The sequence below is a fragment of the Vanacampus margaritifer genome, chromosome 15, assembly GCF_051991255.1.
Source record: "Vanacampus margaritifer isolate UIUO_Vmar chromosome 15, RoL_Vmar_1.0, whole genome shotgun sequence".
NCBI lineage: Eukaryota > Metazoa > Chordata > Actinopteri > Syngnathiformes > Syngnathidae > Vanacampus > Vanacampus margaritifer.
In genome coordinates, this window is record NC_135446.1 from 4,855,045 (window position 1) to 4,872,228 (window position 17,184).

General features: G+C 40.5%; 1 protein-coding gene across 1 annotated transcript in view; it reads right to left on the reverse strand.

The window, feature by feature from the left end:
* Positions 1 to 5,944: 5,944 nt before the first annotated feature.
* cerk (ceramide kinase) overlaps positions 5,945 to 17,184 on the reverse strand; it is a 31,281-nt gene continuing 20,041 nt past the window's right edge. Inside the window, exons 10-13 of the mRNA XM_077545323.1 lie at positions 13,634 to 13,698; positions 9,615 to 9,817; positions 7,580 to 7,797; positions 5,945 to 6,749 (exon numbers count right to left, since the gene is read on the reverse strand). Of these exons, the coding sequence (XP_077401449.1) occupies positions 6,641 to 6,749; positions 7,580 to 7,797; positions 9,615 to 9,817; positions 13,634 to 13,698 (595 nt within the window). The 3' untranslated portion in view covers positions 5,945 to 6,640. The remainder of the gene's footprint in view (positions 6,750 to 7,579; positions 7,798 to 9,614; positions 9,818 to 13,633; positions 13,699 to 17,184) is intronic.

The following is a 17,184-nucleotide window of genomic DNA, read 5'->3' on the forward strand; positions in this document are numbered from 1 at the left end:
CACACACACACACACACACACACACGGTAGGCTGAATGTCAGCGCCAAGAAATCATCGACAAAATCATTTGCACACGGTTGTGTGTGTGTGTGTGTGTGCATCTGGATCCGTCTGGATGTTCCGTGGTGGTGAACATCCATCTCTGATCGTGTGTGTGTGTAAATGCTGTCTGGCTGTTTATAGTGGCTGAGGTGAGTGATTGCCTTGTTTCTGTGGGCGCAAGCCGCGGTGCCTTGCTCACTGTAAATTTCCAGGAATTCTTAATGGAACTCCGCAGCTGTCACACTTGAAAGTGTTGCACTTATTATTATTATTTATTATTTTATTTTTTGAATCGTGATAAGACCCATCGACCAGATCCTCCATGTGCAGCTTCATTACCAGCATCATGGAAGCTGTAGAATGTGATTTTGTGCGTGTATGTGTGTGTAAGAAGAACACACACCATAGCAAGTGTTTCATCCATTTTCGGTCTCTGAAATCCAGGCGTTAGAATAAATGGACAGACAAAAAAACTTGCAAAAAAAGCTTTTGATACTATAGTTAATTTCTTACAAGGGCTCTTTGTACATACAGTGTGCTACTTCTATAAAGAAACAACATACTCTTGCTATATTAGCACAAATTGGGGAAACACTGTTGTAAAGTTAATAAATACTCAAGGACAAAGTATTGTAAAAGTGTTGAGGTGCCAAAAAATATGTAATTTTATTCATTCTATATTTTTTAATTAATCAGCCGATTAATCACTTCTCATTTATATTTAGCCAAATTTCTCTAATTGGCACCGGCCTAAAAATCTGTATGTGTCGGTTCCTCCTACTGATAATAATATTAAAAATGTGTGCAACAGTAGGAGGGAATTTATCCATTCCTATGTCCTACATGCAGCTCATTGCTTTAATTTCCAGCCCTTAGTTCAAAGTTCCAACTCTCAGCGGATTTTCCTCTCAGATCTGCAAATGCGAGTTCCAGAAATTTGTAAGTCAAAGGCGAGGCAGAAGGAAGGAAAGAAGTGCCGCAGACATGACGGGCAATAAACTCAGGGCAGCAGATGATGTTTTGATCCTCTGCATGGAGCAGCATGGCAACTTTTGCTTGCATATGCTGTACAGTCTAATTCCCTCGCACTTCTGTGTCCTCCCAAGTTTGTTTTCCCCCTACCTGTGCACCATATACAGTTTCATCTGTGTGCTCGTCAAATATGGTCGAGGGCCGGTCCCGCTGGAGCGACGTAATGTTTCCTGTCTGTTAGCTCTGCAACACAACAACGTCTGCGCTGCGCAGGCTGCTGTTTGCAGAGTCGGCGAGTGTGTTTGCCATTTGGTAATGGCTTCACGTGGGCAACGATACCTCGGGATTGCCACACACGCAAAAAAAGGAAAGAACAGAATGTGTCTCCTGTGGAGGAGGCAACAATTTCGGAGTAGATCGGGACAAAGATACAGATCCGTGTGCAGTGATTGGTAGATTATATTCTTGTCATGATACAACAATGCCTTAACGCACTCCCGACCTCACAGCTAGAGTAGTTGCCACCACTGTTTATTTGAACCATCTGGTTAAAAATTTAAAGGGTACATTCTCATCAAACGGTCGCCCATCCCAATGCTAGCGCTAAGCTAACCTGTGTGCTAAAACCCAGCTAGCTGGCAAGTGGACCTCCTCCAGAACTCTTTGACTGCCAAAAACGTTAAAGAACGTTTAGTAAAATCCTACGGAGGAGCGCCAAAGACGTTAAAAGACGTTAAAAGACGTTTACCAAGTTTTTTTTTTTTTTGGGAAACGGGTGGAGGAAAGCCTTGGCCAGCTGTGCTGAAAGTATCAAGCAGATCTAGTTAGTATAATGCCTATTTTTGGCCCCTAGATGGCAGCGATGACTCTCTTTGGACAAGATTGGGTAGGCGTCAGTAGGACAATGGCTGAGGAAGCCATAATGGCGACCGGTTGCAAGCAGCTCACGCTTGAGAATTTTTTTCAAAGACGAAACGCATCGACCAATGCTAAAGAGCACATTGATGACGACGACGATGATGATGGTGACTCTGAGGTTGACGCCGAAGTTGGAAGCGTTGATGCGGCGGCTATGATCACGTCATAAAGCCTCACCGGTTAGCGATGCTAACGCCGGAAAACGTGGAGCACTTCTGCTCAGGCGGACGTTCAATCGGACGACGAAGAGTGCCCCGTGTCCAATGCATATTCATCGGAGGAGTGGGTACAGTCTATGGACTACGATGCCACCATGAATGGAGCGGATAAGATGGATCAACCACCCGGTATAGGAAGTGAAGGACAATGAGGAAGCCAGACGTAACACCACCGTAAAGCGTCACCGTATCATGATCCTGAGAGTAGACGTGATGGCAACATGGCCAAACACACACTGCATTATATACTTGCTATTCCCCGGAAAAAAAAGTCAGCAAGAAAGTGTAGCGTCTGCACGCTAAGGGGCCATCGCAGTAAAACTAATCTGTTGTGCAAATCCTGCTGCGTCCACTTGCACGCAGGGGAGTGTTACAAAAGAAAAACTGTATTTGAAACATCCACACAATTGTAAATAGCATCACGGTTGCACACATTTGTAAATAGTTTGCCAAATTGTTTTGTCAAATTGTTACACTGCTGAATGTAAATAAACGTATTTTGCTATCAAAAAACACTTTTTCATTATTGGTGGTAGTGTTTTACAGAAGTAAAGCACTGTTTAGGTGTTTGTGGCATCATTCATGGAAAAAAAAAGGTGTCAAATTCACTAGAGTGCATGAAATAATATCGTTTCACAAAAAGCTTGATTTCTCCGTATTTTGTCTCAAAACAGAGCATTTGGGTGAAACTAACCATTTTCTATTGTTGATTACTGAAAAACGGAATAAGGTAGAAACAAACTTTTGTTTTTCTGATGAAAGATGAGAGTTCAATCTTTCATTTGGTAGTGTGTGTGTTTCCATAGTCCAAACACCAAATTTTCTGTGGACCTTGAAAGATCAGTCAAAATGCTTAAATCGGCTGGCACTGACGGCATCCCTTTTCTGAAAACGTCTGGCAGTCAAAGAGTTAATCACGCTGCAGTTTTTTGCCAAATCATCTGCTAACAAGTCATCCTAGAAGGAGCACCTGCATTTAGATGGCATCGTAGGGTGTTACAGAATGCGAGCAATTAGGCAAAGGTTCGCTGTATTGCAAAATTCAAGCGTACTTGCATGGATGCCGTGCTGATGTCTACGGGTTCTGTGGTCTGGTCACTATTTGTAAATCTAAATGTCCATTGACTGGATAACAAACCTGTGACATCACACTGATGCGGGAAGAGGAGGAAGCGGGCCAGGCAGCAAAGGACCTCAACAAAATATCTATCGGAATGGGGCGCGAGGGCGAATAGTCGGGCCTTTTACTGGAGGACAAATCGCCTCACGTGGAGAGACATTTCAGTCACATCGAGCTGAGGTGCATTAATATTGGATCGTGCTGCATCTCGCCTCGACACAGGCCAACAGGCAGCGAGGAATCACATCTGTCCTGTGCCACCCGCCGAATAAATAAATCACTTCAGTTAAAGGTCAACTAGAAGACTTGGAGGAACAGTTGAGGAACAGTTTTACTTGTGTGCTGGAACTGTCTGTCTGTCTGTCAAATAATAGTAAGAACAGTTTTCCACTGCATTGGATCTGTCTGTCTGTACGTTTGTCTATCTGTATAGAACAGCTGGAAGATTTCTTTTGGTATATACTGTACTATCTTTGGCCTTCTGATTGGCTGAAGGAAAAGGACATGGGGGCAGGGGGGTGTTGTAAAAACAAAACAAAATGCCACTTGTTGCTTGACTATGTGTGAATGTTTTTCCGTGTGGAAAATTATTCAAACACTTGTTAATCACTAAAAGTAAACAATGAGATTTGTTGTTTGTTATTAATGTAAAATAGCAGTTTACACTTGGACACAACCATAACTTTGCTTAGCTTGGCATAGCAAAAAAAAAAAAACTTCAGTCTTTCCGACCCACCGTCCAGTAGCTATAAGTAATAATTAGTATGTTTACTCCTGCTGACCATTCTATGCAGGTTGAATTATTCCACATATACTCCATGGTGAATGAGCTTTAGCAGATGCCTTCTGGCTAATGGTGCCATTCAGGGCGAGAATGTTAGGCTGTTTGTGTGTGTGTGTGTGTGGTACTCCAGGACGACCATGTTGCGGCATGCGAGCAACAATAGAGGGTGTAATTACTTCAAGCACCATTTGCAGCGCAATAACTTCGACGCTGAGCAGAAAAACAAAGTCCTGTGTTGTGCAAGTGTGTGTGCGTGTTTGTTTGTCTGGCTGCCGGGCGGCTTCGCGTTTGTTTTGTGATTAACAAGTCATGAGTGGGCTCTCCATGTTTGCTAACAACGCACTAGCTGAGGTAATGACTTCTCACTGAGCACTCACTCACTCTTGGGAATTCAGGAGCTGGCCGAGAGGCACTTTAACAAATAAATGATAACTTTGACCTTGGCTCCTTAAATTATATCTTGAACCATTTCAACGTTATTGTCCAAAATCAATAGGGACTCACACTTACAATAACAATTATCCCCGATGATGGCCATGATTGAAAATTGTGACGGGACGCTAACATAACAATTTGAGGTCTTTTGAACCATTCTGTTAAGTGTCGTTCAAAGTGAAGCAAGATTATTTATTACATAATTGTACATTATACATAATATACTGTATGTATAATATATCTAATATAGATTACGATAGTAAGTTACTTTTAAAATGTTGCTTCTGTATGGGGCCACATTGTAGACTATGTGGTCATGTGACTGGTTGTTATGTTGGATTGGCCAAATTGTTTCTCTGTGAGAAGTAAAAGGATAAATACAAAATGGATGGCTTTTACATACCATTAACATATCTTGCCTTGACATGAGCCACATATGAACATAATTTTCAGTCTCTCTCTCTCTCTCTCTCTATATATATATATATATATATATATATATATATATATATAGATAAATGATGGTTTCTAAAACCTGATATTTTGCGGCATATTCATCTTTTATGGATAACCTAGCAATCAATCATTGTTTTTAGGGAATTGCCTACATCACAAGACAAATGAATGCAGAAAAAAGAAAGAAATAGCAGGGCTCATTTTTATCGTCTGACCTTTAGCATGCGCAAGTACATTATAGTGTGCTTGAGAGACTGAAAGAGGGAGGGGAATGAAGAGCCAATAGTGGATCCTGACCGAGAAGATGGACTGTTACATCATCATTGATCTAGAGCTCTCACAGGGAGCCCATTGCGATCAATACAGCTCCCCCGCAGCTCCTCTGTCCTATTTATCTGTCAGGAAAATTTACACTTTCGTTCGCTTGGATGCTGTATAATGACACATTTAATGAGACTAGTCAGGATGTTTCTTATTTGCTTAGTGTACTACTTTGCTCCTTTTCCCTATTTAGCAAGCCTACCTAATGATGTGTCCACTCAGTGATATATCTGCTACTTAGCTCCAAATTGCAGAAACTAGTTTTAAACATGTGCAACAAGAAGGAATTACAACTCTGCACCTGCAATTTGATTGGCAAAACGTTTTTGTTTGGTTTTGCTTTGTGTACAAATGTTACAACTGTGGCTGTTGTGAAAGCACGATATACTTTGAATAAAGATGGGTTGAGAGAGCTGAGTTTATTATATACTTGGTACTCGTTTACTTTTTAAAATATTTTTCATTTCACAATGTTGTTAATATAATACAACCCAAAACCCTCAGAACGAGGGGGAAAAAAAGAGAAAAATAATGACAAATTGGTCGTACCAAGCGGGTGTTAATATAATTTTAGGGGAAAATGATCTACAAAAAGAAGTTGCTACTAAAAGGGACAGGACAGAAGCTGACACTGTGATGTAAAACTTGTGCAACAGGAGTCAATGGACAACAAGGTGTTAGTTGTATCAATTAGGGTTAAGATTGTCTTTATTTAGCCCTTCTGTAAAGCACACTTTGGACAGTTCATTCTGATGGAAAACCTCTACAACAGGAGTCAGTGGACTAAAAGGTAGAACACTTCATTTCCATTGCTCAACCAAAAGAAACACATTTCTACCACTTTTTGACACTTTAAGGGTCATGTGACGTGAAGATGCATAAATCACATCGCTAGCTTCAAAAATAGTCCCAAATCTTCCGTGACCTTTCTTCTGAGACATCAAGACCAGCTTGACATCTGAGCTCATCTGAGCAAAAAGTCTCCATTGACAGCAAAAAATGTCTCATTTGAGCTAATCTCGGCTGAGCGAGCGAGCGAGCGGTTTGCTTTTAGCCGCAATGGAGCCACAGGTGTGTCGCAGCAGTGCTGAGACACACCACACCACTTAGCAACCACTTTGCCTTATTATCCATAATACATCATTGGGGCCCAGATGAGCTCTTTTCAAGAGTTCTCTCTGACTCACATCTGCTCTCACTTGGATCACAGATGAAAAAATTCCCGTCGTCATCATCAAAGAAAAGGAAATTAGTCCGTCTTTCAAATGGATCTGCTCTGTTTTTCCGATTAGCATTTAGCTTTCAAAATCTCTCGCGGCTCCTTGACCAGATAAGAATTCCCCCGCCAGCCAAAGTTCCATGCTACCCAGCTTTCAGCCCACAGTTTGGTATGCCGCTGCTTCCAGAAGCCACGCCGGAATCATGTTGTGGTTCTTCTCCTCGATGCCGCGGGCAAACAGTCTGATCAGCTGGCACTGGACACTGCGGAGTACAACAAATGCACACATTTAACGATTTTGCTAATTTCATCTCATGAGGTCCATGTGGCAGGCACACACTTGGATGTGACAGATGGGGAGGACATGCTTAAGCAATTGTGATCCATACGAGCTTGCTTATCGGATACAAAAACAGTTCTCAGTTATGAATTCTTTCTGTATTGAGATACCACTAATGTAGTAATTGTGCCAAGGATGTATGTACCCCAATCATCATTGTGATATAATTAAGGCTTAAACTAGTGATAATAGCCTATAAGCATTTTTTTTTTGCTAATCGTAGCTGGCTAATAGCATGGTGTCTCATCTCAAATTACTCACAAATTCACATAGATTTTCCCTTGCTGTGGCTTATTATTTTGGATGGATGGCAACAGGTCCATACATAGGTCAATTTTATTTTCTGCCATCATGGAAGAGCCTTGAATTGTTCTGCCTGTTGCAATACATCGCTAGCATGAATGGCTGAGCAAAGAAATGAATTGCGTGTTGTTTCAGTGCATCACATTCACAAAACTTTTCCCTCTGTCCTACTTGCTCTGTAATTATTCTGGAGGCAAGCGCTCGGGCCTGCTCATCCCACCAACGATTAGCGGGGAGGTGATAACATGGCCGGACGGGCCCCTGCCTTAATTATACGGGAGTACACCTTTAACACGGGGAGTGTTGTTAAATTAGCAGCACGACACTTCGTTGGCAGAGGACAATGGCGCATGAAACAAATAGTGTGTCAAGAGTGTGTGTCACGCTTGTTTGTGAGCCTCCGTTGAACCTTATATTTATCTTTTAAACTCTGCATTTGGGTTCACAAACCTGACTTGGATGGCAACGTCAGGCAGGATCTCGCCGTCACACGTCCAGTGGCTGCAGGTGCAGTTTGCAAAGTGACACCTGGTGGCTTGGGAGGAAATGGGACTTGGATCCGTTTTCTGCGGAGGCCCGCTCAGGTCCTCCAGTGACACCGGCTCATTGTGGCGGGGCTGGAAGCGGAACTTGCGCACCCGGTGGACTTCCACAAATGAGTGGTTGAACTGTGGACGGGTTCGAAAGTCAGATGAAATGAAGATCACAAGCTCTTAATGAGGTCAAATGCTAAAGAAAATGGAGGGGTGTCCATTGTCCAAACACGACAGGTCGATGAGCAATTTGTGCCTTTGTGGCATGTGCACACAACCACTAGGTGGTGGTCAAGCACCTGCCCTTTAGCCATGGCCCATGAATGAAAAAGTGCACTTTTTTCTACATCTTATTTTTTCTTCATTCATCAATATTTTTTTATATTAAAAAAAAAATCCTCTTAATGCCAGGCTGTTTCAGTGATGGATTCCTTTTTTGGGGGGAGAGGGAGGGGGCGTGGGCAAGATTGTCTGTGTGCATGTGCCTGCACTTTTAAGTAAAAGGTGAGATGATGTAAAAAAAGTAAATTTCACCCTCATTATATTATAACGCATCCCTGGTGATTCCTTAATGAAAAGTTTTTCAGACTTTCTCCTCGTTCAGAAAAACAGCAGGAAGGCACAATGGAGACGCATTAAAGCAAATCAGCATCAGAGGAGCGAGGAGACGGTAGAAAAAAACGAGGGAGGAGGCATTATTTCTTCCTTTTCATCTCAGTCAGTGTCGCCAAAAGGTTCACTCATGTCCCACAAACAATTTTCTCCAACTTCACGGATGACACTTTTTCTCCGTTCTCATCTTCTTTCCTGTCTGCCTCCTTTGTGCCCCCACCCCAAAAAAGAATAGTGACAGCTGTTTATTTGAACATCGTACTCACTTTATGACTGCGCTCTCGCTTTGCATTCACGCCGGACGCTCCACCGAAAAGTCTTTGTGACAAGGCCATGAATACGCTTAGTGGCTTCTCACTCCTTGTTTTTCTCCGCTTGACCGAATGTCGATACTGATATGAAGTGAATTGTCACTCGACTCGTGCAGTCAGAAGATGCTGCAGATGTTTCATTCATTGGAATGAAACCTAATCTACCATCTGGATATGTGTGGACTAGGGCTGGGCAATATGGCCCAAAATGTTTAGACAACAATTATGTATACTGAATCTAAATCAGTTTTAACATAAACTCAACATTCATAGTTTGTGCTTAAATGCCACGATGAAGTACTGTAGTTGGTAGCTATTGTAAACATGTCTTGTAAAACACCCATCCAGCATGTGCAAAATTACAACTCACAAAAATATTTGAATGTAACGGAACATAAGAACAGCAGCTTAGCAAATTTTCAATTATTCGATTTTTAAAATGACGATGTATCAAATTAATTAAATTTATTGCCCAGCCCTAGTGTGAACTATTTGCAAGGCTAGCTAGCATTAGTTCAACAACTACAGTACCTTGGCAAGTTAACATTTTCTGGTTTAGTTTTTGGTAGTGGGTTTATGAATTTTAAAAACAACATATGTATTTTAAAAATGTTATGTAATGAGGACATTAATTAAAACACATAAGTGTAGACGCACACCTTGGTAGCCAACTATTGATTTCACTCTTTGACTTGGTGTTGACTTTAAGCACATTTGACCGAGGCAGCTCGCTCCTGCACAGTAGATCTTCCACTTCCTGAGGTAATAATTACTAATCACCAGAGTTCCAACGCTTATGGTTGTGCCATCCTGCGAGGGCTTTATTCTGGTTCTTATGTTCCACATATCACTGATGCAGCCATTAGCGGCGTCTCCACAGGCCCACGGGGTGAAGGTTATTTACGACACGTAGGTGAGGGCATTTGAACTTAAGTGAACCGTTGTTTGCCAAGTCAGCGCAAGGAGGTGCTAGCACAGCAAGTGGGCAGGAAAAGTCCCTCGGACCGAAAATCATTGACAGGAGGCTACCTGGTCTTCCTTGTTGGTGTGGCGGAGGAGGTGTTTGAAGAAGTCCAAGCGAGAGCATTTGCGCACCAGGATGAGGTCGGCGGTGCCGTCGGCCAAGTGGGCGGAGGGCGACAGGCCCTGCGGACTGCGGGGACACGCGCAACTCATGTTGGCGATGTTGATGGCGATGAATTTCCCGCAAATCTCCGTCCACGTGTCACTGACTAAATGGAAAGAAAAGGACACTGCTTACTGGCGCATATTTTCATTTCATGTACCATGGAACTTCTCTTTAACAGACCAGCGGCCCATGGATCCGGCAGACAGAAATTGTGCCCAGTCTGCTCAAATTGTCACTTTGTACAGTACCTTTTAAAGTCTTTGAGCAGTTAGTTAGTTTGAGAATTGGCCGCAATTCACCACCATACCAGTAATCTGCGCTGTGGCGCCATCAACGTCACTGTGCTACCATCAATAGACAAAGACTGGTCACGTGTTTCCACTTTATGTAACTCAGTAGACTAGAGCAGACTAAAAGTGTACCAATGTGGTGGCCATGTTAGCAGGGGCGACTGTCCCAACAAAGGTAATGGAAAGCATGGATATTAACTTAGCATCAGCTAAAATGTAAAATGGAGGTTGCACTGTAAAGTACAGTGCTTGTTTTAAAGCTTACTTGACGAGACCACAGTTTCTTCCTCTACAAACTTGGATGCAGTGACAGATTTTGCCATATACGATATGTGTGGCCACACTGCGTGGCACATTTGTAAATTGTGTCGTAGTGTGTTTCCTCGCTAATCTTAGTTGTTTTTGTTTTTTTGTCGTGAATTTGTAGTTGTATGCCTGTTGTACTTAGCGTACAGCAATATAACTCACAAGTTAAAGGTAGCGCCATTTAAGCTAGGACCACCACTAGTCAGGTTTCTATCCAATTCTTTAGACTTTTTTAAACAAATTTACTGAAACTGGAAAAAAGACATGCAACTTATGGCTGTTTCCATCTGTTCTTCTTTTGCGAATATTGAGGGGACACCATAGAGATGTGATCCACCAATAATTTAAATTATTGCGTCATTGTGGCGTGCGATGACGTCTATGAGTTTTCTTTTGTAATTCTTGATAAACCGTAGCGTTTCTTTGCTCTTTTCCATTTAAAATAGCATTAATATTCGCTTCATTAATTAATTCCACAAAGATTTCTGTTTCGTCGTCCCCTCAAACATACCTTACTTAATCGCATCATTTCCATAGCCAAAATTAGCATTTTCCTTTTTTCAATACGCTTCAATATCCACCCACTTTAAGCGTAAAAACCTTCTTGCGAATTTTAGGCCTTTTTTTTTTGCGTTTCCATTCAGTTTTATTTTCGCATTTCTTGAAAATTCAAATAAAAAATGTGGGTCGATGAAAACCCAGCTACAGTTTGAACAAACTGTCAAATCTTTCATATCCAAACGTTGAACATACTGCTGTGTTGGCTATTGTGCAGCTCTCCTCCAGCCCTTTCCATTTCGTGACAATTTAATGAGTCGTCTTTGCGTAATCAAGTGTCATAAAAGTGATGTGCAGGAAAGGAACAAGGCACTAACTAACGGACCTTAACTTTGAGCTGAAAAAAGCCTGCCTCACTATTTTTTTTAATTTTTTTACATTCGGATGTATTGTAGAATTCCACTCCGTTAAGTACAATAAATTACAGTGTAGAAAATGTGCTGTTAAAAGCCTATTGACACATGTTGACACAATAATAACTAAGTATTATTGAGCATTTTGTAGTGAAACCTAGCTTCAGTGACAAGCATTACTGTTGACGTAGCAGAGATGCAAGTTGGCTTTTGCTGTCAAATATTGTGTGGGCATCTTCTTCTACTGAATTAATCTCAGTCCGTATTATTATAAGTTTGTATTCCCAGTTGCTGCGAACTTCACCACAGACAAAAGTCCATCAGATGGAAGAGTGAGCTCCATTTGCTTGTTAGAAATCTCCACTGACAAGACTTGACGTTCCTCCAAGAATCCCCCCTTTTTTTATTTTTGTTTTGGTTGTTCAATTGTCAGCGGCGCTTATCGGAACGAGCGGCAGTGGAAAAAAGTGATCGCAGACTTCCAAACGATTCATTAAAGTCACTCCGCCAAACCACCTTGCGTGGTGATAACACGTTGATGACAACGAGCCCGCAGAGGCTTCCATACAAAATTCTTATTCAAATTTAAAAGCAGAAATGAGGAATATAATTTGGTAACACAAATGAGGTATGTTATTATGTGCCTCATTGAGTTAGCAGATTCCCCTTTGCCCTCAAGCAAGAAAAAGACAAAACACAAATCCTTCACTCCTATCTGTCACAAACAACAATCATCTAATTATTGGCATAAACAAATCCAGATGTGTAAACTATCAGTGTCACGATGACATTCCTAGTTAGACAGGCGCAGATGCAGCATCGTGAATGTATCATCACAGCACTAATAAGGAAGAAAAAAAAACACCCACCCACACCCACACGCTGGAGTCATTATTTCATCTGCCTCCAGAGTTTTTGGTCGCTTGAGGGACTGTGGAAAGGAACACGGGCGAAGAAGCGACTGCCATTTGCAAATCAGGACACAAAATGATCCATTTGAAATGTGTTCAAGTTGCAATAAATGGACAGTACAATAGCACATGCGTAGTTGTTTTTGTGTTAAATCATAAATATGGTAGCCGACCACCAACCACTAAGGTAGACAGCAAAGCAAAAACTCTTATTACGTCTTTAAATTCTATTTTTATTCAAGTAGAGACATTATAAAATGAATAGAATTGAATAGAATTTATAATTTCTCTTTGTCCTAGTCAAGTCACTTGTTGCTAGGCAAAATTCATAGGGCCTTAGAGCAGGATAGATATGTGCGAACCATGCCCCCAATAAATGGTTCAGATTGTTCAACACATGAATGCGTGATTGCACTATGCAGGAATTTCTCAATCATGTTATTGCTATGTGTGAAATACTGTCGCTCTCGGCCGGAAACCTCATACTCTATGTCCAAATATTCGTCAATTTAATATATATATATATATATATATATATATATATATATATTTATATATCTGTACTAATGATCTGTGTTGACAATGACTACGCTAAAATTATTATAATAATAAAAAAAACAACTCTTGCACTAGCTGAGAAGTGTCACAAGTATCACTTTTTCCATCACTCTGGAGGGAGCCGTGTCGCATTTTGTCATTTCAAGATTAAAATTTTAGATTATTTGGACAATAACGAGTGAAAATGTTTAGGTCAGCTGCATTTGTCTAAGTCTTGACACTTGATAGTGAGGCTAAAACAATTTAGAATAATTAATTTCACAAACCAACTACTGCTCTGTACACTCTAAAAACAGTTGGGTCAAAAATTACCTAACTTTGGGTCAAAAATGGACCGATCCTCTACTCAGGTCGAATTGACCTAACTTTGAGTCAAGAAATGGGTCTTTTAGCGTAAAACAACCAAATATTGGCCAGATCCTTTACTTGGGTCAAAAAATTGGGTCATTTTGTATAAAACATCCCAGAAAGTTGGGTCAAATGGACCCATAAAGTGGATCGGTCAATTTTTGATCCATGATTGGGTCATTTTTGACCCAACTCTTTTTCGAGTGTATGAATTAGATGGAAATGGAAAGACATACCAGTAAGCAGTTCAAATAGCAGTTAATGATCTATTTACTTATTTTGTTCCTTTTAAACAGTTTTATAAATGAAATGAATTGTAAAATGTCAAAATATCATCTTTCTTTTCCCAGTTCCGGATCTGCCTTGCTTCCAACCCCTCACAACTGTTTTTTTGTTTTTTTGTTTCTGCAACTTTTCCCATCAAAACAGTGCCGATGTTGCATCGTCTCATCCTGTCATCTCCCCACTTTTGGCTCGGAGCCTCGTGGGTTTCCACATGACTCAAATGTCAAGAAACGGTTGTACAAATAGACAAACAAGCGAATAATGAGGGCGGTTAGTTTTCATCTTTGATTTCAAGCGGCTCAACCTTTACCTTCGTGCGACGGTTCGTCGTCGTGCACCTCTTGTAACGAGGTCTTGTGCTGGCAGACGCGGCACCTGCAACACAAGCGTGACCTGGTTTTACATTCGTTGCGGTGTCGCTGTCACATTCAAGCCTTTTACAAGCCTAACTGATGCTTTACTCGCACGAGATGCAAGGGAACGTGGAGTTTTTACTGATGAACCCACACATGCACTTGATACTGTAGCACCTTAGATCAGGGGTGGATTTTTAGAAATAAATTATTAATATAACGCTAGCTTATTATTTTTGATGAATAAGAAAGCTGATAGTGCTGATGAGCCTTATGTAAAGGTTTTTTGTTTGTGTTGATCATTGAAATTGTTGAATATAGGCGTTTATGTAACATGGGTTCTTGATTGTGTATATGCTAGAAGCAGGGCTCGGTACCTTCCCCTATAAAAAAAATAATAATATGTGTGTGTGTGTGTGTGTGTGTGATTCACTGCGGGGCTCCATCTCTAACCTAGACATTCTATTATTATTATTATTTTTTTTTGTTGCTATTTTTTTTAAAGTAAATTTGTCACCCCTGCTCCAGAACTACAGAAAAACATGCAATCAAAAATTTCGGTATACCTGCACCATTGGTTTCTCATTGATAAAGTGACCAAAATATTAGCAAAGTCCCCAAATGTGATATATGTCTGTTTGAAAGTAATGCAAACCGAGGTGGGAGTAAGCCATTGTTTTGCAAGTCACAAGTAAGTCTCAAGTCTTTGCCCTCAAGTCCTAAGTCAAGACTGACAAGTCCAGAGTCAAGTCCCGAGTCGACTGACAAGTCTCAAGCGATTCTCAAGTCTTACACTTTCAGTTTCAAGTCCTTTCGAGTCATTTGAACAACATTGTAGATTATATTACTTTGGGTGACCATCAAAGTAGGAGTCAGGCACTCAGGGAGTGAACCCAGAGTAATGCAACAGATTGCCGTGTTTGTAATGTGTTACCAGTGAGTTTACAGTCTCATTATCAATGCAGCTGCCAACAATAATTAGCCGATAAACAACTGACATTAGCTTACCTAGCGCTCTTTGGGAAGTTTGAAGTTGTTACCTCTCCGTCAATGACTTAATCTTGGACATACTGCAATTAATTTTTTGTTGACCACCTCATTGTTTTTGCACCCAAACAACTAGTGGTGCAATGGATCACAAAAGTCACGGATTGGATTGTTAAAAAAAGAAAAAGAAATCAGATAAATATAATTTTGTCTTAATTTATTTTATAAAATGCTTTTGCCCATTAATTTTTTAAATATATATATAAGCCCAAAATGTGTAATATGGCCATTAGAATTTAGGAACACAACTTTTAGTGCAATATGGGGCAAAATACATCATTATTTTATACATGGTCTATGTATCCTGGTATACTGCCTTACGTTATATTGCACTTGTAATGCACTTAAAGTTGTGTTCCTATAATCCAAATGGCCATATTGGACATTTTTAATGGTTTTTGTGTGTTGTTTTTGTTAAAAGATAGTGTTTTATAAAATAATTATAAAAGAAAGGCAAAGTTCTATTTATTTATTTTTAATAATGAAAAATACATCTAAGTGCAATTTAAGGCACATTCCCTTCGTTTAAACTGGGGAGAGTGGATTACTAAGTAGCATAGGTCCACAATTGAAAACAATAAAAAAGCAAGCGAGCCAAGCAACAGCTGTCAAATTACTGTTGGTAGCCAGGCACCCAATGCTAATGCTAACAGTTAGCTACTAGCCACGAACGTCGGAGACTTGTACCTAGAGTTGCCACCCGTCCCGTTTTTGCCAGAATTGTTCTCTTTTCTTTTTTTTTACCAGCTGTCCTAAGAAAATGAAAATCTCTCCCAGGACACAATTCGTCCCGATTTTTAGGAAGAATGCTAAAAGCTAATTTGATTTCCCTAATTCTGTAGTCTAAAAATGTCCCCTGCGCTACTGTGGAACGCTTTGTTACCGGCGGCGGCATATTTCCCTAGGTGCACTTTGGATTACCGTAACTCTGGCACCGTTTGTGCTATCTGAAAAATTCCAATTGTGTCTGAAAGCTAAGCCCTTGTACTTTACAGAAAAGGTATTGTCATTACGGTAATTTCAGTCCTCTCACAATACACGTTGCCACGTCGTGTTTGTATCTTATTGGTTTTTTTTTGTTTTTGTTTTTTTAGAGTGTGAAAAAAAGTATTGTCATTACGGTCATTCAGTCCTCTTCTCACGGAAGCCAGGGAAGTTGGTGAGTCACGATGAAAGAGTGCAGAGAAGAACAGCGGGATTTTAAGACATGACGTTTTCGTAGAAAATGTCCACATATTAATCATTTCGGGCTTGACTGTTAAGTGCCCGAGCTTAGTCAGTTGTTCCTTTTTTTTCCACAAATCCAAGTTGGCAACCGTACTTGTACCGTATCGTGCAATAACGGCGTAATTAACTTGCACTTTCTTTGCGTCCTAAATTAGCTTTTTAATATACTTTCGGGGTGGCATTCTGATAATGGTGGTAGAAAATATTTAATTTCAATAAAAACGTCGATAACGCAAGCCAAAATGTCAAAGGGAAGTATTGCTGGCGTTCACGCCACCATGCAGGCAGACTTCAAATTAAATCCACCAAGGCTGTTGCATTGGTGTCATTGTATTATTTGGACAGCTTTATTTTGAAGTTTGCCTTAGCGTAGGCGGCGCGTGTTTGCGCCTTTGCAGCTTTCCTGACATTAATGAATGACAGCACTATGTCAGCCCAGCTCGCACACGTACACACACCGAGAGGAACTTGTTAACATAAATTTTAATCTTTTTGTTTTGGTGCAAGAAGCAAGTCTTTTCAAGTCAAAGGGCTCAAGTCCGAGTGAAGTCACAAGTCATTGTTGGTAAAGTCCGAGTCAAGTTGCAAGTCTTTTAACATTTTGTCAAGTCGAGTCTTAAGTCGTCAAATGCCTGACTCGAGTCCACACCTCTGATGCAAACTATAACATATAAACACAATGTTTAAAGATGCTGGGTGTTTTTGATTTTTAGACTTTAACTCATTCCCTTGCAGCCATTTTGACTGAAGCAACCCCCTTCGCTCCCGGCTGTTTTACTGGATTTTGACTGACTTTGCAAGGCCCACAGAATATTGTGTTCTTTTGCTATAAAACATGGAACCTACCAAAAGAAGGATTAGAGTCTCTTCTTTCATCAGTAGAAAAATATATATTTCTATATGTTTCCATTTTGCAACAGTTAGCATTAGAATATAGCTTTCTAATAGGTTTCTAATAAATCTGTTTAGAAATGTGGGTAAATGAGCTTTTTTCAACATGGCTGATTTCTCTGCTGCCACCTGCTGGCCGTTTTTTTTATTACTACCATTGTTTCACCCGTTCTCTGCAGTTCAGAGGCCGCATCAAAGCCTTCTGTATACTTTAGGATAAAAAACATTTAAAACAAAAAACGTATAAATACATCTTTGGGACGCTTAAAACATTTATAATAGAACTTATTTATACATTTTTGGGAGCAAATGAGTTAATTAAATTTGTGTTTTAACATGGAAA